Source organism: Chanos chanos, chromosome 14, assembly GCF_902362185.1.
Source record: "Chanos chanos chromosome 14, fChaCha1.1, whole genome shotgun sequence".
NCBI lineage: Eukaryota > Metazoa > Chordata > Actinopteri > Gonorynchiformes > Chanidae > Chanos > Chanos chanos.
Window position 1 is genome coordinate 6894298 of NC_044508.1, and position 27500 is coordinate 6921797.

Genomic DNA, 27500 nt, shown 5'->3' on the forward strand with positions numbered 1-27500 from the left:
TTGTGTGTGTGTGAATATTACGAAAATAAGCTTTTGGGGGTTACCGTGTGGATATTTAATGAGGCGTTTTTATTGAAAACTCATTTTCACACCCGTCTGGATCAAAGCCAGCCCCTGAACCCTCAGTGTCATTATAATGAGCTGCTGTTTTCCTTTCCTTTCAGGCAGAGATGTGCTACAGTCAGACAGCCAGAACAGAGACACACCCAGCACAGCCTCTATATGTGTGTGTGTGTGTGTGTGTGTGTGTGTGTGTGCGTGTGTGGATATGCAGGTGACTGATTAGAACACACTGAATAGGGACCACAGTGTGCCATCCTGCATGTAAACCACTGTTTCTGCCAAGGTATTTCCAACTGACTGACATCCCTAAGTGGTATTATCTTCTGACAGCGTCAACCATTACTGGAGCCAGCGGTCTGAATAAATAATCAGGATTTGACATGGATGCTCTATGCCACTAGAGGGAGGCTGTGAAAAGCTCCAGATAAGAGAGCTAGCGTTACAACAGAGGGCAGAGAGAGATAGAGAGAGAGACGGAGAGAGAGACAGAGAGAGCGAGAGAGAGAGAGAGGTGTGTGTAATGCAGTGTGCGGTCTGTAAACTGGGGGAGAGCAAGTGAGAGAGAGAGAGAGAGAGAGAGAAAGAGAGAGACAGAGAGAGAGAGAGAGAGAGAAAGAGAGAAAGAGAGGTGTGTAATTCAGTGCGCTGTCTGTAAAATGGGGAAGAGCGAGTGAGTGAGCGAGCGAGAGAGAGAGAGAGAGAGAGAGAGAGAGAGAGAGAGAGAGAGAGAGAGAGAGAGAGCGCAAGAGAGAGACCTACTTGTTTGGGTACTTGCGGAAAATGTCCTTGATGACGACGATGGCTTCCTGCACCACATAGTTGACTTTAGTCTGGATCAGATCCAGCAGGGTACTCACACAGCGCTCGGCTGATTGCTGCAGTGCGTGAAAACACACACACACACACACACACACACCAGTGCTTGCATCAGACTTAGGCACACAAAGACAGATAAGGTATCCATCCCCAGACATCAAAGCCCATATTTATCAAGTGCCCACGTTTATCAAGAGTACTGATCTGGGTTCAGTTCCTCTAAATACAGATCACTGTATTCATTTGTTGTGCAAAAGGTAAGAACTGATCCTAGGCCATCACACTAAAAAATACACTCACTGAGCACTTTATTAGGAACACCTGTACACCTATTTATTCATACAATTATCTCATCAGCCAATAATGTGGCAGCAGTGCAATGCATAAAATCATGCAGATACAGGTCAGGAGCTTCAGTTAATGTTCACATTAACCATCAGAACGGGGAGAAAATGTGATCTCGGTGATTTCGACCGCGGCATGATTGTTGGTGCCAGACAGGCTGGTCTGAGTATTTCTGTAACTGCTGATCTCCCAGGATTTTCACGCACAACAGTCTCTTGAGTTTACTCAGAATGGTGCGAAAAACAAAAAACCGTCCAGTGAGCGGCAGTTCTGCGGATGGAGACGCCTTGTTGACGAGAGAGGTCAAAGCAGAATGGCCGGACTGGTTCGAGCTGACAGAAAGGTTACGGTAACTCAGATAACCACTCTGGTGAGCAGAAAAGCATCTCAGAATGCACAACACGTCGAACCTCGAGGTGGACGGGCTACAAGAGCAGAAGACCACGTCGGGTTCCACATCCGTCAGCCAAGAACAGGACGCTGAGGCTGCAGTGGCCACTGGTTCACCAAAACTGGACACTTGAAGACTGGAAAAACATAACCTGGTCTGATGAATCTCGATTTCTGCTAAGGCACACAGATGGTAGGGTCAGAATTTGGCACCAATGGCGTGAATCCATGGACCCAACATGCTTTGTGTCAACAGTCCAGGCTGGTGACGGTGATGTAATGGTGTGGGACATGTTTTCTTGGCACCCTTTGGGCCTGTTAATACCAGTTAATCATCGCTCGAATGCCACAGCCTACTTGTGTATTGCTGCTGACCATGTGCATCCCTTCAAGGCCACAATTTGCCCATCCTCTAATGGCTACTTCCGGCATGACAATGCACCATGTCACAAAGCAAAAGTCATCTCAGAACTGGTTTCATGAACATGACAATGAGTTTAATGTTCATCGGTGGTCTTGCATCCGAATCGGGATGTGGCAGAACGAGTGATTCGCAGCATGAACATGCAGCTGACAAATCTGCAGAAATTGTGTGATGCAATCATGTCAACATGGACCTGAATCTCAAAGGAATGTTTACTAACATCTCGTGGAATCCATGCCACGAAGAACTGAGGCTGTTTTGAGGGCAAAGGGAGGCTCTGTCCAGCATTACTAAAGTGTTCCTACTAAAGTGCTCAGTGAGTGTATGACATGTCTGTCTCAGGACCTTGACCACACCAGCTGCGTAAGACTGGAGTCTAAACACAATGGTAAAAAGTTACACCAACATTCAAAAGGCTTGTGGTGAGACCACAAAAGGAGCAGAGTTTCCACTGCTGAATAATTGAAGCCCAGTGCAAAGATTTTCCGTAATGAGACTCACTTCCACTTTAATGGCACAGCGACCGATGGCTCGGACAGCTTTACGCACAAAGTCGACGTCCACCTCTGTGGCGTACTCTTTCAGCTCGGCCAAAACCTAGACACCAACAACAACAACAACAAAACAAAGTTTCAAAGACAAACATTAACAGTCCCAGTGTTGTTTACAGCACAACAACAATTCAAACAGTGTCTGCCGCAGTGTCCAAAGATCACTACGCCCTGTTCGGTTGGCTGGGCTAAGAACTGTTGGGTTGGGGAATATGTTATCAGGGCTTAGGCTTAGGTTACTGAGAGCAGTAATATGGAGAAATATGGAGATTAAAGGACAGCGATTGACTTTAGTAGTATTAAGCATATTGTACAGGTGTTGGGAGATCAAGAGATTAGGAATTAAGGTTTAGATTTAACATATGACATAGGATTTCATTATTAGGGAGATGATTTGTGTTGTACAAGGGCCAGGGAATGAGATAAGATTGAAATTTAAAATATGCAGTTTAAGAGCAGTGATTTAATTGTAATGGTATAATGTATGTTGTATAGATGTTGTACAGTTGTTGTATAGGACAGGTAACCTGTGCTATGTGTAATAGTGTTGAGGGTAACATGGCACAAAGCGACACATTACCATATTCTAATTACTTTTCTCTGTAACGAAGCAGTGAAACACTTTACAGTGTACATTCTTGTAATAACATGCCTATTACTGAAGTAAAAAATACTAATTACATGGAATACATGTAAAACATACATTTTGTTGGTGTAATAATAGCCTGACCCAACTGTCAATAAAAGCACTACCTGTAAAAGTTGACATACAGAACGTGAGTCAACAGCACATAGTAGCGTGGAACTTTGACTCGTTTTTTTTAGGAACAAACTAACAATACATTTTACTAAAGCTCTGTTAAACGAATCTTACTTCTCCATCCGGTCCAGATGAGGAAGCAAAATGAGATCGGCATGAGCAATATTTTTGGTAAAGGGCTGAATGCCTTTGAAAATCTGCATCCGATCTTCTTTGAAAAGCCATTCTGGTTTAAGTTTGTATATTCTAGAACTAGTTCACCTCACAGTTTAAAAGAAGCAATTAGTAAACTGTAATGGATTTCTTTCTTTGAACAACTAGCCCAAAAATGGTTGTCCAGACCGATAGCCTGCGTGATGTACAATGTGTGTGTTACAGAGGTTGTACTGAGGTTGTATAGAGATTCTAGGGAAGGTTACCTGTGCGATGTTGGCCTGGGAGGCCAGGCGGATCATAATGTCAAGTTTCTCCAGTTTGACATAAATGGGATCGTTATACTTCACGAAAAACACTTTCATCTCATGCTTCAGAATCTCAGGCCTGCAGACAGAGAAAAAGACGGAGAGAGAGAGAGAGAGAGAGAGAGAGAGAGAGGGCGGGGCAGGAACAAAGAAAGAAAAGGACAGATCGGGGAGGGGAAGGATACAGACAGAGAGAGAGAGAGAGATGCACAGAGGGAACGGGAGAAAGAAACATGTAAAACATTAGCCGGGGACATTCCTGGACAGAGCCGAGTCTTTTGTCCAGTCTATGTCTGAAAGACCAGCGGTGGCTTTGAGTCTTGTACCGTTTCTGGACGATGAGGTTGATGTTCCTCAGGGCGACGTATTGAAGCTCGGGTTCAGCAGACAGCAGAGTGACCAGAGGGGGCGCCAGTTTTTTCAGCAGGGTGCCATAATAGTCCAGGTCCTTGGGTAACATCTCCATGAACTTCATCAGGACCTTCACAGCCGAAAGCACCACGGCCGAATTGGCGTGAGACAGCCGCGGAGTAACACGCTCACAGATACTGCACATAGAGGGAGGCAAAGAGGGGGGAGGGAGGGAGAGGTCTCCAATAAATGATCTTTATTATTCAACCTCAAACCGTTCTAAGTACGTCGTGAATAATAACAACTTACTATCTTAAAAAAAAAGGGTTCATTAGCTGGCGAAAGCCACGGCAGGGCAGATGGGTGTAACAGTCATACAGGCAGTCGCAAAAATATACAAGCTTAAAATTCACTGCCACAAACTGCTGAGGCAGAATACAGAGAGAAAGTCACGTGTGACACGGACTTTACGGATATGATGGCCTTTTGGGCCAGTTCGCTCTGGAAAAAAGCCTGTATTCTGTTATTAACAGCATTAACTGTCATCATAAGTCTGACCTTCACTGTTGAACAGTAACCATGGCAATCTGATCAATAAATTTTCAGCAGTCATAACTCTACATGACATGTTTATGGAGAGAGGAAATGGTTTTCCAAATAACGTAACTGGAAGTAGACGCTGGTGAATTGGATTTGACACTGTTCAGACACTGCTCAGAGTCTATACTCTGAGAGAGAGAGAGAGAGAGAGAGAGGGGGGGGGGGGGGGGGGGGGGGGGGCTGTGGCACCTCTGCGACTCGCGGTCGTCTCGTGGTGTGTAGTTTGCCAGACAGTCCAGGATGAAGATCTGACCCCACTCGGTGCACTCATTGAGAGCAGTCAACAGCTTGTTTATGGTCTGAGGGTTAAGGTCCAGCAGGTTACTGTTGGGGTGAGATTCTGCTATTTCAGACAGAGCAGCTACTGCGTTCGCCACAACCTTGCAGAGAGAAAGAAAGACAGAGAGAGAGAGAGGGAGAGAAAGAAAGAGAGAGAGAGGGGTGAGAGCCAGGAAGACTGAGTTCAGTCGGTTTAGATATGGAGTTAACGAGCACAAAGTCTGTACAGTGTGAAATTACACACTGTTCACTGGAGTAAGAGAAGGGCAGCGTTGGATCAGGGCGGTAAGACTAACTCTTTATTATGCCAGAACAGCACTTCAGAAAAAGAAACCATTTAAAGAATACGAGAGCAGACGTGACCGATGGACGATTCCGTCCAATTAAGTGGTTTTCAATTGACATGCATTGAAATTTTTTTTTCAGTTAATTTCAGTGAAAACTGATTTTGAAGACAGACAGAGTTCGGTTAATGAGCATACACCCTTAGGGGAGAAATAGAAAAGCACAAGCAGAGAACAACTAGAGCTCTTTTTTCTTCTTTCTTTCTTTCTTTTTTTTTTTTTTTTTTTTAAGGAAAAAGCACTTGTGTCAAAGGAAAGGTGCCAGTGCGCGAGTACCACTCCTGAAAAAGCGGCTGGCTGCCATTTTGCTGAAAGGTTTGGGTCACCAATACACTAGCCTCAATCACCCTCTCCAACCAGTGTAAGGGGCCCTGAGCCTGACCACAGCTGGGATTAGAACGCCTCACCATGGGGTTGGAGTCGGAGATGAGGTCCTTCAGTGTGTCCAGAAAGCCCTGGTCCTCCACCAGCTGGGCGTTAATGTCGTGGAGCTTGGCCACGCACACGGCTGCAGTCTTCCTCACGTAAGGGTCTTCGTCCTTCAGACATTTGCGCAGGGGTTCGCAGAGGTACTCAGTGATCTTATCCACACGGATACAGCCCATGGTTCGCACCGCCAGAGCACGGATCAGAGGGTTCGGGTCCTCGCAGTCCTGACAAGGGAAGACTTATAGATATGAAGCCGACAGCTTTCTATAAGGACAGACTCATACGCGAGTTCTCTGTGATAACACACTTACATCCTGGGCCTATGACTCATAAAACAGATTTCTATGAGATCATCTATATCAGAACTCATTCACAGACTGTCCTTATAAGACATAATAATGCTTGCCAAAGTAGTCACATGCCTCTCAGCACAAATAAACACACATAAGACCAAACAGTCAATCTTAAAAACAGGGCGGTGAATTTGGGCAAAAGTGAATCAGAAACTGATCTGAGTGTGAACGGTTTAAGTTTTGTGGGCGACACCGATTTGAATTTGAATACCTTAACGAAAGTGTTAACAGCCATAATGGCCATGTCCGGCTGACTCTTGGCGTAGTTCATCAGGTAGAGATAAACCAGTTTCTTCAGCTCCAGATTATCCGTCTGCATACAGTTCACCACGTCTGGGAAAAGCGCACTGCAGAGGATAAGCAGAGAAGCGACAGGTTATAGCAGACTCAGTCCCTCATGCTTACGCACAGACGCTAGCACCCATAGAACAGGAATCCTGTTGGACTTGTACCTGACATCCTTTCCCACGGTCATGGACGCGATGACTTTTTTCACCGCCTCTTTCTTCTTCTCCTTTTTATCGCTGTTCAGTTCTGCCTTCAACTCAAAGATCTCTCCTGAGGACAGATATACAAACATAGTGAATTTTCAATGAGTAGGTTCTGCGAGAACGGTGCCCATTTACATAGTCTAGTTTCAGTCTTACACAGGGATGGAGTTCTCACATAATTAAATGGACTCCTTTCCTTTTCTCTGTTACAAAACTTGCTCTGGTTCAGAGAAAAGCTTTTTTTTCGCCTCTCTAATGTTAATGTTTATGTCAAAACATCCATCTGTGGATGCTGAAACGGACAGACCACTGACTTATCATCGTCTGGATACGTCCCTAAACTTTCCGAACAAACCGCAAACTAACGAATATTTAAAGAATTCGTGTTAAAATGAAAAAATGAACAGGGTCGCTGACCTTTCTTGGTAGTGGTGAAATACTTTGAGTCCGTCATCTTGGATCCAATGTGTCGATTCTCCTGTAGAGAGAGGGATTAAAAAAAAAAAAAAGACAAATAAAGAAAAGAAATTCAACACTAGAAACTTTTCCTCTGTTTGCTCTTCACGCTGAGAAAGAAACGGAGAGAAATCTGATTACTGCGTAAAATCCCAGGAGGAGGCAGGAAACTGAAGAAGTGCAAGTGTAGGAGAATCGCTGGAAGTCCGGTTTTTCATCACTTTTAGACACCTACCCCTCACCTCCTGCCGTTTTCTTACAACGAGAGCAAAAACCCCAACACATTGTTCTGAGGGTTGTTGTTTTTTTTTTTTCCATTCTCTCTTGGTCAGCACATCCAATCAGATGCCTCTATCCTCTCCTCTGCAGCGAATCCTTGGTTCTGTGCCTCATAAGCCTGCACACCACAGCACTTTCTATCTTCCTGTTATTGAGCTCCACAAGCAAAAAAACTTCACCTTTCACAAAAAGAAAGGTCTTCCAACCAGCAGGCAAACATTTCTCAGTAAAAACAGGAGGAAAGGGAGATACGCATGATCAAACGTCTCTGTGTGAAAGGCTGTGAGTGACTCACAATCAAAAATAAAACAGCAGCTCAGAGATTTAACACCTAAGCGTTGACCGAACCAAACCACGCAATGTTCCCTTTTCTATCAACGTCTTTCAGTACACACAACTTTATAGGCCCTGTAAATTTAACTACAGAGTCTTCACACTGACAATAAAACTCACTTTGCATTAACCCAAACTACACCACATGTTATTCAAATAGAGTTAGAGTGAAGATACTGTCGACACGTTTTACGTCCTGCCTGTTAAATAATTTTGATATTTTTTTGATAAATTTACGGGTTTTCAGTGAACCTTAAACTGCTTCGTTTTGTGGAAAGATACAGAGGACAACAAATAAAACTGTCTGGGCGATGTGGTACGAAAGGCTATTTGCAGAGGGCATTCTAGGAGAGATATGACAACTTTGGCTGAACATTTGCGTCCACGACAACGTCTTATTCACAACTGACCCTGGCGAAAACTCAATATCTCAGACTCTAAGCAGAACCACAGCTCCAAGGTTTCGATGTGTTATTCACACCATACTGAGAGTGCAAATTCAACACGGCACGAAATCAGTCTGTGCACTGGCAACATCGTGAATCCATCACTCAAGACTTTAACACTTTTAGAAAGATGCTTGTGGGTGCTAACCTTACTCGAGGAGCGAACACAGATACGTAATGTGTCACAAGTAAAAATATATTATACGATACAAAATTACGATACGCAGACATGAAAAGACTAACAAATTAAGTAAAAAAGAACTTCGCCTGTTTATTGAAAAAGAAGTTACTGTGATAACTGTGTAGGTGAATTCTAACGTCAGTAATGTATTGACAGGCTGTCACAAAACTGCCGCTTGCTAGCTATCGCCTAAGCGCATAGGAATTAACGCTAGCTAATGATAGCTTTAGCTTGGTCCTCTTGCAAAAAGTTGCTACAATGGCAAATGTTCTAATAAGTGGTAGGTGACATAAAGGTAGTTTTAAAGAGACACATTATATGCTTATCTAGATCTATTTGTTGGGTTTGCCTTGCGTAGAACAGCAACTAGCCCGTAAAAAGCAGCTGTCAACATTAGCTAGGGCTGCTAACCAACATACGGGTTGCCCATAGCGTAGCTCTACAGCTAGGTAGCAGGCTCGTTGAAAATGTACCTTATTTTATCTGGCTACGATACGAAATACGGAAACAATCGTGAAAGAAACATACCCTACATGTACACATTTAACAGTCGTCGTAAAGGGAAGAGTAACTCACGCATAATTGACTTGCCCACTCCATTTTTCCTGATGAATGAACCTGCTATTTAGCGCTAACAGCGATACCAACTGCAGTTATAGCTAACCGCTCTGTTCGCTATGCGGTGACATGACCTTCTTAGTCAGGGCTTAAGAGAGCATTTGCTGGGATAGTTAAGCCCTTAATCTACCAGAGTCTATCCCTGTCCTGCCACGCGAAATAGAGGAACTCAGAGAAGTTAAAATTAGACGCAATACCAAAATTAAACCCCGAATAAAACAGGAAAATCGGTCGCATCCACTTACCGGAGCGAAGTGTGTACAATTCGGCCTTCTTGGTTCCCCTCCCACCTTTAGTTATTTGTCATCATATGATTTTCACTTCCTGCTTCCGTATGTATGGGTGTAAAATACGTTTAATTTCTTTCGGTTCCTTTCTCCCTCTGTTGGACACCTGCACTGAACTGTATTTGAATCATTATACTTCAGTAAATCTGTGCAGTAAAAATAAAAAATGTTCCATTACGATCGTATTTCTATGCAGAACAAAATTACCTTTATAATCATTTACCAACACCAAATATGTGCATCAAGCTAAAATATTCTTAACAGATCTCCCCTCTATTTATCTTGAGAAAAATTTAAAACAAAACCATCTTTGTCTTTGGTCATATAAAACAAAATCAGTCGTATTAATATATGTATATGATTCAATTACAGATAAAGTAATAATGAAAGTATTGGTTTACTCTCGGAGATCTCATGCTGACATCTATTTGACTACATTGTCCTGTGCTCTGTCTCTGTTCATAAAACATATACAGTTTATTGTTGTTCATATTCAGGCTCTACATAACATAATCCAAACAGGACATGTACTGTTGTATTTCACATCACATCACATCACATCACATCGTATCATGTCATATCATTTATTGTATGTCATATAATATGTTGTCATTTTTTGTTTGTTTGTTTGTTTGTTTGTTTGTTAAAGGTAAAAGCAAAGCAAAAGGCAGCATATTTGATCCAAAAAACATCTTTATTACAAGAACAAAGTTAACAGAGATTGGCTTTGAAGGAGCAGAGGAGGGTTGATCTTGCAATATTGCTATTTAATAAAGACAAATTCCACAATGTCAAATTCTTCATTACAATTCATTGTCAAAAGTGGAAGTCAGAACGGAAGACATCGGTAAATCAATGTGCACACTGATTGACGAGGATGAAAGTGAAACCAAAGAGACATTCTGATAACGAATGGTCAGATTACGACAGTTTAAAACACCATCTAAAACTCCCGGTACTCTCTGTAACACAATACACTACTGAAGAGCAAACATAGCATCAGGACAAACTGCAGTAACAACATGCAGCAATGCAGTGCTGAGATGTGATACAACAAGGAGATCACCATTGCCATTAAAATAAAACAAAATGAAAAATACACTTGTATCCAAGCAAGAAAAAAAAATAAAGAATAGTTCGACACCGTAGGTAGAAATTCCTAAGATCAAATAAAAAGCCATGCAGTTTGAATAATACATTCTAAAGTATTCCACAAATGCATTAATATCGTGAGATACAATCATTAAAGATAAAATTGAAAGATGATTTCATAAAAAAAAAAAAAAACCCCGATAAAATAGTAAAGGAAGCAGCAATCCATTGCTAATAAAAACAAAGCAAACAGGATAAATTCAGCTGTGAATTTAGGTAAAAAGCCTTTGGAACTCAAACATGGCAGTGACCGGTTAGGTGTGAAATAAAAATAAAGAAGAAGAATCTAAGGATCATTTCAGAATGATTAAAAAAGGCAGTGCAGTATGTCTGAGTGTGTGTTAAACTTGCATTTTTTTTGGCGCCAGAATAAGCATTGTGTACAGCAACAAAATCTAGATTGTTCTAGAATAATTTCTTCCCTCAGCCTTTTCTTTTCTTTAAACACGGACTGAACTTGGAGCCAATATTTCCTCTGGATTGAAGCGCAATGTTTTTAATGAACTGTTTCGTGTTTTGCTAAACACTTTGTGTTGTGAACTGATTGCTAACATGCGGAGTTGCAGTCCTGAGGCGAAACTAAGAACAGGCTAAACACAGTTACACACAATAATCCTCTCAGAATCTTAACAGCATGTTCAGCTGCGCGAGTGTCTCTATATAAAAAAAAAAGAAGCACTGTTTATAAAACAGCACCACTACACAAAACATTTCTCCATTCGCTCAGATACATATTCCATCCCATTATGACGCGCAATAACCACTTACTCTCACTCAGTCATCAGCACAATGAACGAGACGTACGTTTATTAAATAAATAAATACATCCCCAAACAACACAGCCGTCTTGAACAACAATAGCACTTTCCTATTCTTACGACCCATCTCAGACGCTCATCCTCACGTGTGACCATCTATATCAAGAAATGTGTGCAATGGATAGTCAGAAACTCAAACAACAAGGAGACACACAAACGTTTCATTTACTTTGGGTAAAAAGTCTGCAGATCAATGATTATACATCTGGAAAAGGCTAACAGAACAAACAGTCATCAAAGTGGAATCAGCAGTTGTCATATGTTTCAGTGATAAGGCTGGTAAACTCAATGCGGTTCATTACATACTGTGGATAAAATATGGACACATTTATCATGTCGACCACTAAGTGTCACTGTTGAGCTTGGAATAAAGATAGCGTTGCTGAAAGCATCATTAAAGTGATTGATTCACCAGAGAACTGTAATGTGCTTCAGATTAGATTAAATCAAGTACAGTGTTGGATCTCCTTGTCAATGTTTCATATTGTCCCCTCAGTACAGTATCCATTTGCCCGGCCGACATTTCATTTCACTTTTACAGCGCTGCGAAATACACTTTCTGTCACAATGACTTAGTGTTTGAGTTTCATCTGGAGGTTTTTAACAAGTCAAGTGATAGATTCAAGTTAATTCAAGTCAATTCAAGTTAATCAGTGGACATGTCCTGACAAAGTTCTCTTAGTGTGCTCTTGACTGTAGTGTTCTTATTGGCATTCCAATCTTCTAAGATTTGATAAGAGACAAGAGGTGATTGTATAACACTCACATTTCAGAATGGGGCATGGATGGAACACACCAAGTACTCTCTCTCTCTCTCTCTCTCTCTCTCTCTCACAGACACACACACACACACACACACACACACACACACACACACATTTTCAATTTCTTTTAAGGCAAATCGAGTTGTCAAGGCAACATTCTCCAACAGCAATATTGCATAGCTAAGGCAGAAACTGAAACATACAGCATGAATCCTATACATTATATATACTTTTTTTTTTTAAATTTCAGTTAATTATATTATGTACACTACACAAACCCACATTAATGCAAGTAAACATTAACTTGTATGTTACATATACATTTTTTCTCTCTTTTTTGCATTTGTACAGACATTTTTTCAGTATGTTTATGTACAATTAGTATTTTCACCTCCACACAGTTCAGTCAGCATTGTAAAGATGTAGGGAGCATCATGACTGTACTGACCACTTACTACATGCTAATAAAACAGTGATCATTGGTTGATTTTTTCCTGCTCTTTCTTGATCCATTCTGCATCCCTATAACCGCATCGCTACCACGTACATACAATTATGGAGATAAATGAATGGATGTAAATTGAAAAATATTACCAAACATCTTACCATCTGTCCATCTGAACAGTAACCTAAAACAATTTCTTAAAAAAAAAAGAAAAAAAAAAAAGTTTAAAAGCAAATCTGCTGTGGTACCATTCCTAACCACATGGGGGCACTGTTAGGAGAAGACAAAAAAAAAAAAGATCTTAACCATAAACAGGTGCTCTGGAGCAGTACACAAGGCATGTGCAGGGGTTTTATATCTGAGGCTTACATCTGTAATGCGTTGAGATTTAACACGGAGAAACCAGTGTTTATTGCACTGTAGTACGACATGTAAGGGGTAAATATAAGTCATTCACAATCTCCCACTCTTATGAGGGAAAACACTTGTTATCCTGCTCCTCCAAATGCAAAGACAACGACTGTGTTTACTCTGTCTCTAATTCTCCAAAAACAAACATGTCAAATTGAGTTGAATCCTTTGGTAATAAATAATTCTGGTCACTCAGACCACTGGACCACAGAGGAGGACAGATGGCCCAGAAAGTTTTAATAGAGAGAAGAAAGGTCAGTGAGAATTCTTAGAGTAACGCTTTTGCTAATTAATGTTGATCCTGGTTGGTCATGAGCTCCGCGAAGTGACGTGGTTAGCATGTCATTAGCCATTAGCTGGCCGTGTAAACAGACATTTCCATTTCTTCACCAGCGGCTAAGTATTTTCCTGCTACATCACTGGCAGCCATAACCTAGTCATTTCATTCACTCAACATTTCATTCAGTCTTCTGTGAGGTTTATCACTCCCTGTGCGCTCTTCTTTTGTCACCGGTCTCTCAGCGAAAGCTGGTTCACTGCCCATTAAAGCTAACAGATCCCATCGTCGCTAAGGTCACAACTGTCTGTGGCTGTGCGCTACATCCACGCATCTGCCTCTAGGCTAGACTCAGAGGAGAAGGTATGCTCTCTGGTTGCGGTGCGTGGTTGTGGGTGGATGAGTTCACTGAAAGCTTGATGAATGGCTTTACGAGAGGCTGGATGTCCATTGGATCGGGGGCTCTGAGGTGGGGTTTGTAAGGGAGACAGGCAGGCAGGTGGAGGCTGGTGGAGCTCTCTGTAGCTGACAGGAGTGGGGATACGGGAGGGGCTGTTCTCCGGCCGGTTGTCCGTCCGAGGCCTGATACGCGGCCGGAACTTGACTTTGTAGATGGAAGGGACTCGATCTGCTTTCTTCTGCCCCCTTTTGGACCGGAGGACCACAGCGCCATCTGTATCCCCATTGGTCAGGGGCATTGGGGGCGGGGTACAGGAGCCCTCGGAAGGCGGTTCACTCAAACTGAAACACATGGATGAGCTCTCGCTAGATGAATCCTGATAAGAATGCTCTTCCTCCACCTCCTCGTCCTCCTCTGGAGGCAAGGGGGGTGGGGGAGTTGGGAAAGAATCCGGAAGCGGGAAGTCGTCATTAGGCTCAGAGTTCTGGAGGTCGTAGCACGAGTTGGTCAGCCTCTCCGCTGGGGGCGGATCCTCGCGTCTGCCGTTCACTTCACTGTGCAGCAGTCCAGGCCGGGGGAGAGTGTGGTCATGCTGGAGGCTGGACTCACCCTCCTCCATTGAGCTAGAGATGGCTGGAAGCTTCTGCAAGGCTCCACCTCTTCTCCACTGCCCCGGCTCTGGGAGAACCCCACCGGGCAGGCCAACACCCCGGGTGTGGCTATGTAATAAGTTGGGTGGGTCCTCCAAAGCACAGGTAGGGAGATGAATGTTACTCCTGTTGCATTCGCGCAATTCGGGCAACGTTCCCACTCGGCCCATCCCTACGCTCAGAGATGAAGAGGAGGAGTTAGAGGAGGAGTAGGCGGAGTCTGTGACATTAGTGTCGACCGAAACAAAGCCCTGGTGAGAGACGGGAAGCTGTAGTGTGTTGGCTTCCCGTACACTTCTGGCTTGCTGCGTGTTGGCAAGAAACTCCGCCTCAAAGCTGCGGTACATTTCCTGTTCACGTTGTGGATCCAAAGATGGCAAGCGCTGGAAGCCGAAACCCAGGCCCGCGTCCTCTGAAGGTTCAAGCGGGCGAGTGCCACTCCAGCCTCTCAAAGCGTGACTGGGGGAGCGCGGCCCATGGGCGGGGCGAGGGGAACGAGGGACATGGTGATGGGATGAGCGAGGGGTGTGGTGAGGAGAACGCCGCCCTGCTGGCTGAGAGACAGGGGGCAGCAACCTACGGCTGCCGGTCACCGGGGAACGTGGGGCAGGTGGGCGGGGCGTGACCGCACCCTTCTTACTGGGACTCCCACTAGTCCCACCCTTAACAGGTGAACTGGAGGCGGAGCTGGACGTCTGTCTCTTGGACGAGCCACTGCTCAACCGAGGTGACGCAGGGGCCGTCTGTTTAGTCCGGAGTTCGTCCCGACGGTCCGGGAGGGGGGGCTGGGGCTCCCGGTGGCGAGGGGAGGAGCTCGGGCTCGCCTCACTGTGGCGGCCACGTGCTGGAACTTTCCCCTGGCTAAGGGAGCGCGGGGCCTGAAGTCTACGGGCTCCTTGGGGGCCTAGAGAACGGCCTCTCTCTGACCGTGGGTTCCTTGTGGTCTCGGCAGAGCCTTGTGGAGGAGTAGGTTTGAGCAGGGAGGGGGTAGGGCGCTCTCTGGAGAGGCTACGAGCACGGGGCTGGGGAGGTCGGAGGGATGGAATCTGGGCCCTGGCTCCGGGCCGCTCGATCACATGCTTCCCTTCTTTCCTATTCACCAGCAACACCACCTCCTCTCCATTTGTGCGTCTCCCTCCCAGAGAGAAACGACCGCCCCCTGTTCCGCCTCCTGCCCCTCCCCCTCCAGCCCCACCCCCTTTAGATGAAGCCGTAGAAGAATCACTATCTCCTGATAACCTGCGGGTCAGTGGCAACAATGATTCTTTATTTCTGCAGAGGGAGAGAGAAGGAGGGAGAAAGAGACACAGAAAAAGAGAAAGAGAGAGATCATGTGAGATATGCTTGAGAACTACTCCACAGCTCAAATTCCAGACAATCCCTCACTTGACCTTCGACCTATGACTCTCTGCCTAGAAATATGATGGAAAATGCCGCTGTGTCAACCCTGCACAGCAAAGCATGATGGGTAAATGATCCATATGAACCAATGACAAAGCTGCGGATGAAGGCAAAGCTCAGAGATTAGAGAAGAGAGGAGGATTACAGAGCGCACGTGCACATACACAAACACACACACAAACACAGATACACGTCGATGGCAACTCACCAATTATATTCTTACGGCAGAGCTAAAAAACAAAACGGAATGCTTCTGAATAAGCTCCCTGTTTATCCATACAACTCAAGCTCTTTAAAGACAAAATGAAATATAAAACACGTCTGTGCCGGCACACACACACACACTCACACACTCAATCAAACACACCACGGAGTCAAAGATGCGCCTTTTTTTTTTTTTATTAACACACTGCACTAGATTGGGTAAATGCAATCTGTAGTCTGCTCCAGATTATCCTCTTGCTGAATCTCTATAACCTCACTCATGCACCTGTGCAGCGAGATTAGCCTAATCTGCTACAATCTCATGCAGCTCACCTGCATGAGACGGGTGGTTTGAGGGTTAACCCGGAGGTCTATCGGGCGGGGTTAGTCAGACAGGAAAATGAGCCAAATCATGGCAGGGAGCCAAAAGCAAACTCACTCGCTAACTTTGAGTTCAACAATAGAGTCTGCGCTCTCTGACGTAAAACACAGACTCACACACTGATCACTGACTCATTCAGTCACATTCCTCATCAGCACATCTATACGTCGTTCATCAGTTGTTCTTTGTGAGGCCATATTAGTAAAACAGGGGTTTGTGGAAGTAACACTGAGTCATGACAGAACGTGGGATAAACAGGGAAAGAGTGAGAAGGAGACAGAGAGCGAATGTGTGTGTATGTGTAAATGTGTGTGTGTGCGTGCATGTGTGTGTGTGTGTGTGTGTGTGTGTGTGTGTGTGTGTGTGTATGTGTTTCTGTTCTACTGCTGGAGCTGATATCAGTTCATCAGCTCAGTACTGTGGAAAACAAGAAAGGAAAAAAAAGAATAATCTGGAACAGGTCCAAGGTTTAGGCCTTGTTCATTAAACTAATGAGAGTAAAGGGAAGACGCCACACACCAGGGATGAAATCACACTGTAGTTCACTATCCTGACCACAAGGGGGCAGAGTGAACACTGTTACATCAATGTCACCTCAGATTAACATGATCTGCCTACTGTAATCTGGCATATCCCTGAGCTGCATCCCTGTGCACTGTCTCTCTCCCTCTTTCTGTCTGTCTGATTCTCTTTCTCTCTCCTTTTTTCTGTCTGTCTGTTTCTCTCTCTCTCTCTCCATTTTTTTGTCTCTTCCTGAAATGCTGACACGGAGCGACACAACCAAAACCCACACAGACACAGACTTATAAATACACACACAGACTGCACACACACCACACAAAGACATACACAAATCTCACACACACACTCACTGACACCCAGACATAAACACACCTGAGGGGGTTGAAGTGACGAGGTTCTGATTGGTCTCGGGGTGGGCGAGGCAGTAGTGTTTGTGGGCGTGGCGTGTTGCCGTCCACCTCCGTAGCCGATTGGTTGTTGGAACGTCCAGGTCTCGATGAAGATGAGGAGGAAACGGACGAAGGCTCGAGAGAGCGTCTGTCGGGGGTTTTGTAGGGCGCTATGGCTTCGTTCCGCCAGTGTGGGCCTGGACTGGTAGAGCGAGAGGAGTGGGCACTGGAGCTTTTACTGTGAGGGGCAGCACCACTGGATTTGGCCTGGTGATACCTGTGAGCTATGGGATCAAACACACACACGCACACACACATGCGCACACACGCACGCAAACATGTTAACATGCTTCATAGCTCATACACATGTCATGAAAACTTGAAGAGGTGCACTTTAACACTTGTACCTCATAAATACACCAAATCAATACATTACTGTTTGTGCCTGTTGATTACGAAATAAGCCTAATGATCAAACTTGTCCACAGACACACACACACACACACACACGAAGGGTATCAATATCAATTATATTTTCACCCTTTACCAAACATTCAAAAACACACACACCCTGACATATATACCAGATCCTAAGGTCATAAGGTCATAAGAGGACCACAGTGTGCAGTCAGAGTGGGTTGTGTAAGAGGTCATGGGCAGGTCGTGAATAACATGAGACGGAGAAACAGTCTCAGTTGTGCTACAGTTACATCAGGTACATTTGTGCTTTGGATCCAGAAAAATGAGTGGGAAAAGTGAATAGAATTTGTGTGTACAACATTGCCACTGTATTTAATTGACATGCACAAATTAGTGTGGAGAACTGATGGTGTCAATCATGAGAGTAAACGCATACTGTTCTGTGTCAAGTGTGTGTGTGTGTGTGTGTGTGAGAGAGAGATAGACGACTGAGAGAGAGAGGGGGAGGGCAGAGAGAGAGCCAGAGAGAGAGAAAGTGAGGGAGAGACATACACAGGGAGAGAGAGAGAGAGAGAGAGAGAGAGAGAGAGAGAGAGAATTGGTGTTCTGACCATAGGCGGAGCAGCGACAGGGGTCATGTTTGTCTAGGTAATGTTCCAGAGTATCCCAGCCTCCACCCACACGCACCATCACATGAGTACGTAACACCTAAAGATGAACAGAGAGAGAGATCACTGTTATACACAAGCTTGTGCTCGCACACACACACACACACACACACACACAGACACACTCTCACAACTGAGACAGGGCGACAGCTCAATAGATATGCAAATGATACAAGAGTGGCACCACGTTGAGCCACTGATCATGAAAACATCCCCTCCACTTCCACCTCCACCTCCACCCAAAAGAAGTTACATAACCCCCCCCTTTCCCCTTTCGCTTCATCCCTTCCTCTTTCTCCACACATCCCACTCCCTCTCTCTCTCTCTCTTTCCCTGCCTCCTCTTGGGTTACTGCCGATATGCACCCTGCTCATTTCCATGACAACACACAATTACTGAGAGCAGGGGAATAACAAAAAGACGCACTGATTCCCCCCCGGCCCTCCCTCCCTCTCTTTTTTTCTCTTTCTCACTCCCACTCTCGGCAGGAGAGAGGAGAATTAGCATGGCAACAACACGCAGCCCATGGTCTACAGCCCCACTGCCACGGTCACAGAGAAAGACAGAGACAGAGAGAGGGAGAGACTAACAGAATAGGACAAGCAGCTCTCTCTCTCTCTCTATCACCCTCTCTGCTTTCAAAGGTGCGTGTACAGTTTGTCAGTAACATGCAGGGGCACCATAATGGGGGGGGGGGGGGGGGGGCTCATAGAACACAATTATTACAATTATTATTATTATCATAAGTGCATTATATTCTTTCACAGGGCCCAAAATTTCTAGCATTGCCCCTGGTCACAGTTTCCAGCGATTCTGTGCTGTTGCTACGACGTTCAGGCACATCTGTGAGCAAATCCGCACAAAATCCAAAATCCCATGCGCCCTCTTCCTCAGGACGGAGGGAGAGAGAGAGAGAGAGAGAGAGAGAGAGAGAGAGAGAGAGAGAGAGAGAGAGAATGAGAGAGATAAACACAGTTTCCTTGATTGGTGGAACCCTCTGGAACTGCTGCTAGTCTCTCTATCAACAATTTCACCAGAAAACTGCCGGTACGTTACAGGCACCGGTCCATTTTAACAATTGAGTTCTAAGGAAACATTAACCTTAAGCTGCTGTCAGTGTGACTGCATCCGTGAGCTGATGGAACAGGGGCCTCTGCCAGTTCCACCAATCACGACCCACAAAAACCAGGCCTGCGTCGTCATGGAAACAGTGAAGCGAAACCAAAATCAAAATGGCTATTCTTCAGCCGCATTTAACCACGGCTCGGGCTTTGGAAAACAGCTAAGCTCTTTTTTAAACCGCGACCACCCCCGAGGAGGTGCACACGATTCTTCTGCCATTCTTATTCATTGCTCCTTTTTTTTTTTTTTTCCCTCCGTCCTCCTTCACCTCCTCCTTCTTTCATGTTCTCTCGCTCAGGCTTTTTTGGCTGCTGGCTTTGATGGCGTCTGCCAGGAGGCCCGGTTTCCTCTTTCAGGATGAGTGAGTCGCCATGTTGGCGAGGCATCACAGACTGAGAGAACCAGCAGAGAGAGGGTGTGGCAGGGTGGCACTGCGTTGTCACAGGACACATATTCAATCTCAATGCGTTTACCAAATGGGGCATGCTCTTGATAGTGGCTAAATAAGACAAAAATACACACACACACACACACACACACACACACACACACACAGACACTCACAAACAGATTCATGGAGACAATCAGACACACACACACACCCTCACTCACAAAACACAGACATGGAAGCACACACACTCACTCACAAAACACTCTGAACACTCGATTTGTTCTCACAAATGAGACATGCTTCTCACTGCCCTGAAATACTGAAACACACACACACACACACACACACACACGTTAATGTGCATCATAGCTCACACACACATTATGTAACATTACCTAAGACACACTCTTAAACACACATACCTTATGCATATGTAAAATCAATGCATTACTGTTGATTGTGAAATAAGTCTAAAGGTCAAACTTGTTTACAGACACAGACACAAACAAAGACACAGACACAGAGAGAGAGAGAGAGAGAGAGAGAGAGAGAGAAAGACAAAACCAAAAAGAAAATATGACTGAGAATGACTGTGTATTTTACAGATGAATGGGAGTGAGAGCGGTATGGATTTTCAGGAACAGATCCCATATCCGTACAGGGGACAGAATGACAGAATACACCACCGTGCAGGAGACGGACAAAACAGACAGTGCTTTACTTTATCGATCTGCTCTCTCTGCACTCAGGAGAGGTACACACGGAAGTTTCCAAATGGACTTTTTAAAACCCCACTGTGATTGAAAAAATTCATCTGAAAAAAAAAAACCCTCCATTGAGATAACCGTGGCAGAAAGGAAATGACATCAAAGTCTATTTATGTCTGCGCTGCCTTTTGCGAATGGGTGTGGACACGCTAAGATGAGGGCTGGATAACATACACACACACAGACACACACAAGTATTAGGTCATTGTGGAAGTCCAGGGATTGTAAACAGCATTGAAACTTCTTGGTAAGTTATGAGAGTACTATAATTACTGATGTGGGCAGGACTGCAGGACCCGTTGTGTGTTCAGCTTTACCCAGAGAAAATAAACGGGCTTGTCTTTCCTCAGACTGTTCGTCAAGTCTTTGGTTCTTTCTAGATAACCTCTGTTTCGACGTCACCCCACACCTCTCTGCGTGAATGCACAATGTTTCTACTTAGATGTAAAAATAACTGTTCGGCTAATTCCAAACTGAGATTGAAGCACATGTGCTGTGTGTGTGTGTGTGTGTGTGTGTGTGTGTGTATGAACAAGAGGGCAAGCAAGACAGAGAAGGAGAGGGAGAGTGTGACAGAGAGAGGGGGAGAGAGAGACAGAGAGAGAGAGAGAGAGAGAGAGAGAGAATGTAAACAGTAAAATGGGACAGGCATAACATGTTGTGGTAAAGAGTTAAATTTCATACCCTGATGAAGATAAGTGCACTGGAGTCGCCCACTTTGTATTTGCCTTCTGATACTTTGGTCATTGGAAACTGGGCTGGACAGGAGCATTGGCCAAGAATCTCCCGTACCTGCAAACAAACAACAAACAGTACACATCAATCAGGCTGTCAGACTGTCTGAAATACCCACGCACGCGCGCGCACACACACACACACACGCATTCCTGTCCATACTCCTGTTTATAATGCAAATAGTTCTGTTGAGTATGTTGTAAAATGCTGTTGTCTGACTGTGGGTTTGTTAAGGGCATGATTTCTGTGTAAAACTGTTTAAGATCCTGTTAAATGCTGTAGTCTGACTGTAGGCCTGATCAGTGTATTTCTAGATATTGTAGTCTGACTGTAGGCCTGGTTAGAGTGTAGCTAAATGTTATTGTCTGACTGTAGGCCTGGTTAGCATGTAGCTAAATGTTATAGTCTGACTGTAGGCCTGGTTAGCATATAGCTAAATGTTATAGTCTGACTGTAGGCCTTGTTAGCATGTGGCTAAATGTTATGGTCTGACTGTAGACCTGGTTAGAGTGTAGCTAAATGCTGTAGTCTGACTGTAGACCTGGTTACAGTGTAGCTAAATGTTATAGTCTGACTGTTGGTCTGGCCAGTGCATTTCTACAGGCTATCATCTGACTGTCGGCCTAGGTAGTGCATTGCTAAATGCTGTAGACTGATTAACTCTAGTAAGTGCATTGCTTAATGTTGAAGTCTGACTGTAGTTCTGTAGAAGGTGTGTGGTGTGTTGTAAAAAATATATATTTCTGTCACTAAAACATATTTCTCATTTCTGTGAAAAGGTGACTATTGCATTGTGAAATACTGTAGTCTGAGTGTGTTCCTGGGTGTGGTCAGTGTGGACATGATGTCTGGTTTACATAGTCTCTCTCGATCTCTCTCTTTATCTCCTTCTCCAGGGTGAAGTTTATTATTGAAGGCTTTGACACAAAGGCGTGTGACAACGTGTCAACACTGAGAACAAACACCTGAGACACTGAAGCCAAGACAGACAGAGAAACACACTGACACACATCAGTCACAAGGGATGGGAGGCGTCTTCCGTTAACAAATAACCTGAGTTTATATTTCAGACACACATGTCCTTCCTTAATCTCCCATAAATGCCACTTATGTCTACAACAGTGACACGCCAGTGAGTAGAATGAGTAACTGTCTCACGAAAGCATAACCTGGTCAATCTGTCCATCAATGTCCTGTTCTCTCACAGAGTCTGTTTCTGATTTAGTTTTAATACTTTGGTCCAGTTATTTTCCCTCTGAGGTAATGAACTTTAATGGAAAAAATAAATAAATAAAAAAATCAGCCCCTCTCTCAATGCTTCAATCCTCACTCTCTGTGTGTCTCTCTTTCTCTCTCTCTCTCTCTCTCTCTCTCTCTCTCTTTAAAGCTCTGGACACGCTCTGTCTGGAAAACCAGCAGCTGATGACTTAGTGGAAAGATCACCGTGGTAACAGACAGCGGCTGCCATACTCTTCCTTTCTGTACTGTACGCTTGTTTTTCTTCTCCTTCTTTCTCTGCAACAGCTGAAGGCCTCATTTCTCCACACGACATAAGGCCCTGAGGGCCGAAACACAAAATCTCTCTCTCTCTCTCTCTTTTCCACCCCACATGACACTGAATGCTGGAACAATAGAAGATTTATGATGAAGTTTATCTAGACATCATGCCTGAAGCTGAGGCTCTCTGACTGTGAACTCTCTGACTGTGTCTGTAATGTTGATTTTAGTAGAGAAGCTGTAGAGAGGTTGTGAAAGTCACACATGGGCTGCTAAAACGTCTTCTCACTGTGGGAATGGTATCAGTGCTTTACAGTAAGGCAGTAATGCATTTTTACATGGCTTCTTTATGACTGAGTATGAATGAGGCATTCACTGCACTACGGAGTCACTACAAAAAGCTTGGTCTAAAAGACAGAGGGAAAGAGAGAGAGAGAGAGAATGTAAATAGCAGAGGAACACACTGATAAGCTAGGTCATGGGGGAAGCATGTGGAAAAGAGAGAGAGAGAGGGAGAGAGAGAGGGAGAAAGAAAGAAAGAAAGAGAGAGAGACAGAGAGAGAAAGAGAGAGAGAGAGAGAGAGAGAGAGAGAGAGAGAGAGAGAGAGAGAGAGAGAGAGGGAGAATTCAGTGTGATAACTGCAGTGAATTATGGTTGGCACGCAGAGAGAGAGAAAGAAAAAAAAAAAGAGAAAGACACAGATGTTGGGAAGGGAAAGAACAACAGCACAGGGATAGAAACAAAGCCTCTGAATTTGCAACCCAGAGAAACACAGTTAATCCCCAACATACAATACAGTTCTCCGAGGCTGACTTTAACTTCAAAAACTTGCCTTGTGTTTTTGTTTGCCTCTCATTTAGTTTGTGTTGTTTTTGATAATGGTCTCTTACAACAGATCCACCCTGTCCACTTATGTGTGTTTTACGTCTCTATCTGTTTGCAGTAATTGCCTCTATTCCTTCCTTTTTCCTGTGTCTCTTTCGGTGCCACAGTGGGATTGAGATAGAGCAGTGGGTGTGGCCTATGCAAATATGGGTGTGGTCTATCAAAGAAAACCGATGGGTCGTGAAGAAATACTGAACATCCAGGTCAGAAACATGTCATTTATTCACGCCCCGTTTTATAGCTGTGAGAAAAGAACTGATTCGTTCTTTAGTGACGTTCCCTCATTTTTCTGTTTATGCCTCCTTGAACTTTGTTGACACTCCCTAAGCATGTAGCGCAAAAGACCTCTGAAACAAAACTTGCTACTGCTAGTTCTACACATTTATTAAAAGTGAGTAAGCATGACTTCAGTGTCTTTGGTGCTGACTGTGTGTTGAAAGGCATTAAATGGACTCATCTATCCCTTAAGACAAACATGCCCTCTCTGAGATACTGAGAGAAAGTGGAAAAAATTGAGCCGTGACTCAGGGCTTTCATCACCCTTCAGAAATTGGAAAAGAAGACAGAGGAGACCAGAAGTTAGAAGATACCAAACAGCCCCGTGAGAACGGGCGAAAAATAAAAATAAATGATGAACTGACACGTTCAAAATACCGGGACATATCCCAACGCTAACTATATTATTGCACAAGTGTGCAATCTGAGATAGTTGTGTAAGGGTTTCACAGGGGTTGCTTAACCATGGGGGAGGTCTCCTTGTGGATTTCATGTGAAACAGTGGATTCAATAAACTTGATCGACTGCTTTGATAAAAACACATTATATAGTGCACAATCCTTACTAGAGATTAGGGGAAAACAGAGAATATCTCTTTGTAACCTCATTCATCCAAACAGTGATCAAATGGTCTGAAAGGACCGGTGTTAATCCAGTCAGCTAAGATAGAGAGAGGGGGAAAAGCTTCATTTTCTTTTAAATGTAAGGATTGCCATCGTCGGAGGTAAATGTGAGGAGAGAGAAACATTCTTTAGTTTTGGGTTTTGATAAAAATGAGTGTCTGTCAAGGCTGGGGTTTGATGGGGAGATTAAAGAGAGAGAAAAGGAGCTCTGTTTTGCCAGCATGTCTTGGGGGAAAAAAAAACAGCTAGAGGTGAACTTAGATCATGCAGGAACACCCTCCCACCACACACACACAAAGACACATAGATACACACACAGACACATACACACACGCACGCACACTCATAGATACACAGACACCCACCCACCCACACACACACACACACACACACACACACAAAGACTTCAGCATTACTTTCAGTAGTTTCTGAAGTTGCCATGGAAATAGCATCACAAAAGCTTAAGACATTCTGGAAATTTTTCCCATGCACTTCAGTAGGAAAATAAAAGTTACAGCAAAACTTGCAGCCTGAAATTAGATTACACACACACACACACACAGATAAACACACACACAGACAGACAGACAGACACACAGACTTATTTTGAGCTGTGTCGTCTGGTCAAAAACCAAACAAATCACCTTGAATAATCCCTTTGAATCCTAGACCAGCAGGTCAGACGAGCTGAGTCGACCAGCTCAGGGTGACGTCACGTATGTGAAATGTTAAAAAAGGAATTCTCTTGAACTGTAACCTAACACACCATCTCAACACAATCTCTTCTATATATGGAAACAGTCGCCTTACTTTTTAAAGTGAGTCTCTCTGGTGATATTTACAGAGCTTTATGGATTTATTTGTTGCGAGTAAAAGCTCGTTATTCATCGAGTCGTTTGCCTTTGGGCCACGTAAACAGGATGTCCTTCACTGAATTTAAAAAAAAAAAAAAAAATTCTCATAACATTTTGCTTCTACCACAAGACTATCATAAGGTCGGCCCTTGTTTTGATTTATTTACTGTTACCATGGTGATCCAAAACCTCCTGAACAGGAAGGCAGAGCGTAAAAAAAAAATGTTAAAACCTGTACACAGACAATGGGGCACTATCAGGTCTTCCCGATAGAGATCATTCTCTTTATCTCAATGTCTAGCGCCACATTCCTGACGGCTGGAGGAAGTCAATATAAGGTAAGTGTTACTTCAGAGCTGAGTAATGATTCGATCATAAAAAGTCACTTAACGCTGTTACACAATATGTTACACATCTCACACAGGGTGAAAGGTGACTGACGAAGAAGAGAAACAGTGATAAAGAACCCCTGAGATCCTGAGAGAGAGAGCGACAGAGAGAGACAGACAGACAGACAGACCGACTGTTCATGACAAACATGAAGAGGTTATTGAGCTATGCCTGCGGCCCTCTTCTCTTTACATGCTTGCAAGTCGCTTGTAAGCCTTCAACTCTTTTTCTTCTTATTGATTCACAAGTGTGTACATGTAACACGTGAAACATATTGCAAGAACATAAGACATCATGACAAAACCTGCCAATCATTTTCTTAAGTCTGACATCTCGTTTGTTTATGAGCCATCGTGATGTTTGTCTGTGATGCAATGTGCAGACAGCACAAAGACAAAGGCTGTGTCCGAAATGGCATACTAGCGTACTGCATACAACATACTAGTCTAGTATACACTGCGTACTGCACACTACTCCACACGCTAGTATGCAGTATGGTACAATTACGAGACGTTTCGTGTAGTGCACTATGCTACATTGCCATTGTCGGCGTCCGCCATGTTTTTTGAAAATTTTCGGAAAGTTAGAGGTTACCGCGTTGCATCATGGGATGTAGTAGTCGCCGAAGTGAGCTCGGGATGTATACTAGAAATTTTCGCCAGAGTAGTACATCATCCGGGTAACTGTAGTGTACTGCAAAATTTTCTATTTTTCGCGTACTGCATACTACTTACTATTTTTACGTCATAATTAGTATGCGAGTAGTATGTAGTATGACATTTCGGACACAGCCAAAGACAAACACAAGGTACTACAGGAGTGGTTAGGGAGACAGGCTGGTAACTGAAGGTACTATGGGAGTGGTTAGGGAGACAGGCTGGTAACTGAAGGTACTACAGGAGTGGTTAGGGAGACAGGCTGGTAACTGAAAGCACTACAGGAGTGGTTAGGGAGACAGGCTGGTAACTGAAGGTACTACAGGAGTGGTATGGGAGACAGGCTGGTAACTGAAGGTACTATAGGAGTGGTTAGGGAGACAGGCTGGTAACTGAAGGTACTACAGGAGTGGTTAGGGAGACAGGCTGGTAACTGAAGGTACTATGGGAGTGGTTAGGGAGACAGGCTGGTAACTGAAGGTACTACAGGAGTGGTTAGGGAGACAGGCTGGTAACTGAAGGTACTACAGGAGTGGTATGGGAGACAGGCTGGTAACTGAAGACACTATAGGAGTGGTTAGGGAGACAGGCTGGTAACTGAAGGTACTATGGGAGTGGTTAGGGAGACAGGCTGGTAACTGAAGGTACTACAGGAGTGGTTAGGGAGACAGGCTGGTAACTGAAGGTACTACAGGAGTGGTTAGGGAGACAGGCTGGTAACTGAAGGTACTACAGGAGTGGTATGGGAGACAGGCTGGTAACTGAAGACACTATGGGAGTGGTTAGGGAGACAGGCTGGTAACTGAAGGTACTATAGGAGTGGTTAGGGAGACAGGCTGGTAACTGAAGGTACTACAGGAGTGGTATGGGAGACAGGCTGGTAACTGAAGGTACTACAGGAGTGGTTAGGGAGACAGGCTGGTAACTGAACTTCACTGCTGCTGTATCTCTGAGAGAGATCCTTAACCCTGATGTTTCTCTCTCTCTCACACACACACACACAGAAAAATGACTGTTAGATGCTGCGTATGAGAGCTCCATGCTAAAATCAGCTGAAATAATACATGTAAACACAGCAGCTCTCGGCGCCTTAGTCATGACTTCAATGAGGGCTAAGCTCAAACGCCCGCTAACAGCAGACAG

The 27500-nt window shown here is 44.3% G+C and overlaps 2 protein-coding genes across 5 annotated transcripts in view; both read right to left on the reverse strand.

Moving 5' to 3' along the window:
* The window catches only part of ap1b1 (adaptor related protein complex 1 subunit beta 1), a 25010-nt gene extending 15757 nt beyond the window's left edge, over positions 1 to 9253 (reverse strand). For all 4 annotated transcript variants that reach the window (XM_030791611.1, XM_030791610.1, XM_030791612.1 and 1 more), the window contains exons 1-10: positions 9216 to 9253; positions 7075 to 7135; positions 6619 to 6724; positions 6378 to 6513; positions 5792 to 6037; positions 4951 to 5141; positions 4137 to 4358; positions 3769 to 3889; positions 2540 to 2635; positions 823 to 938 (exon numbers count right to left, since the gene is read on the reverse strand). In XM_030791611.1, the coding sequence (XP_030647471.1) occupies positions 823 to 938; positions 2540 to 2635; positions 3769 to 3889; positions 4137 to 4358; positions 4951 to 5141; positions 5792 to 6037; positions 6378 to 6513; positions 6619 to 6724; positions 7075 to 7111 (1271 nt within the window). In that variant the 5' untranslated portion in view covers positions 7112 to 7135; positions 9216 to 9253. The remainder of the gene's footprint in view (positions 1 to 822; positions 939 to 2539; positions 2636 to 3768; positions 3890 to 4136; positions 4359 to 4950; positions 5142 to 5791; positions 6038 to 6377; positions 6514 to 6618; positions 6725 to 7074; positions 7136 to 9215) is intronic.
* A 4191-nt stretch (positions 9254 to 13444) lies between these two features.
* The window catches only part of gas2l1 (growth arrest-specific 2 like 1), a 20941-nt gene continuing 6885 nt past the window's right edge, over positions 13445 to 27500 (reverse strand). Inside the window, exons 2-5 of the mRNA XM_030792048.1 lie at positions 21125 to 21232; positions 18104 to 18200; positions 17056 to 17356; positions 13445 to 15446 (exon numbers count right to left, since the gene is read on the reverse strand). Coding sequence (XP_030647908.1) covers positions 13445 to 15446; positions 17056 to 17356; positions 18104 to 18200; positions 21125 to 21232 — 2508 coding nt within the window. The remainder of the gene's footprint in view (positions 15447 to 17055; positions 17357 to 18103; positions 18201 to 21124; positions 21233 to 27500) is intronic.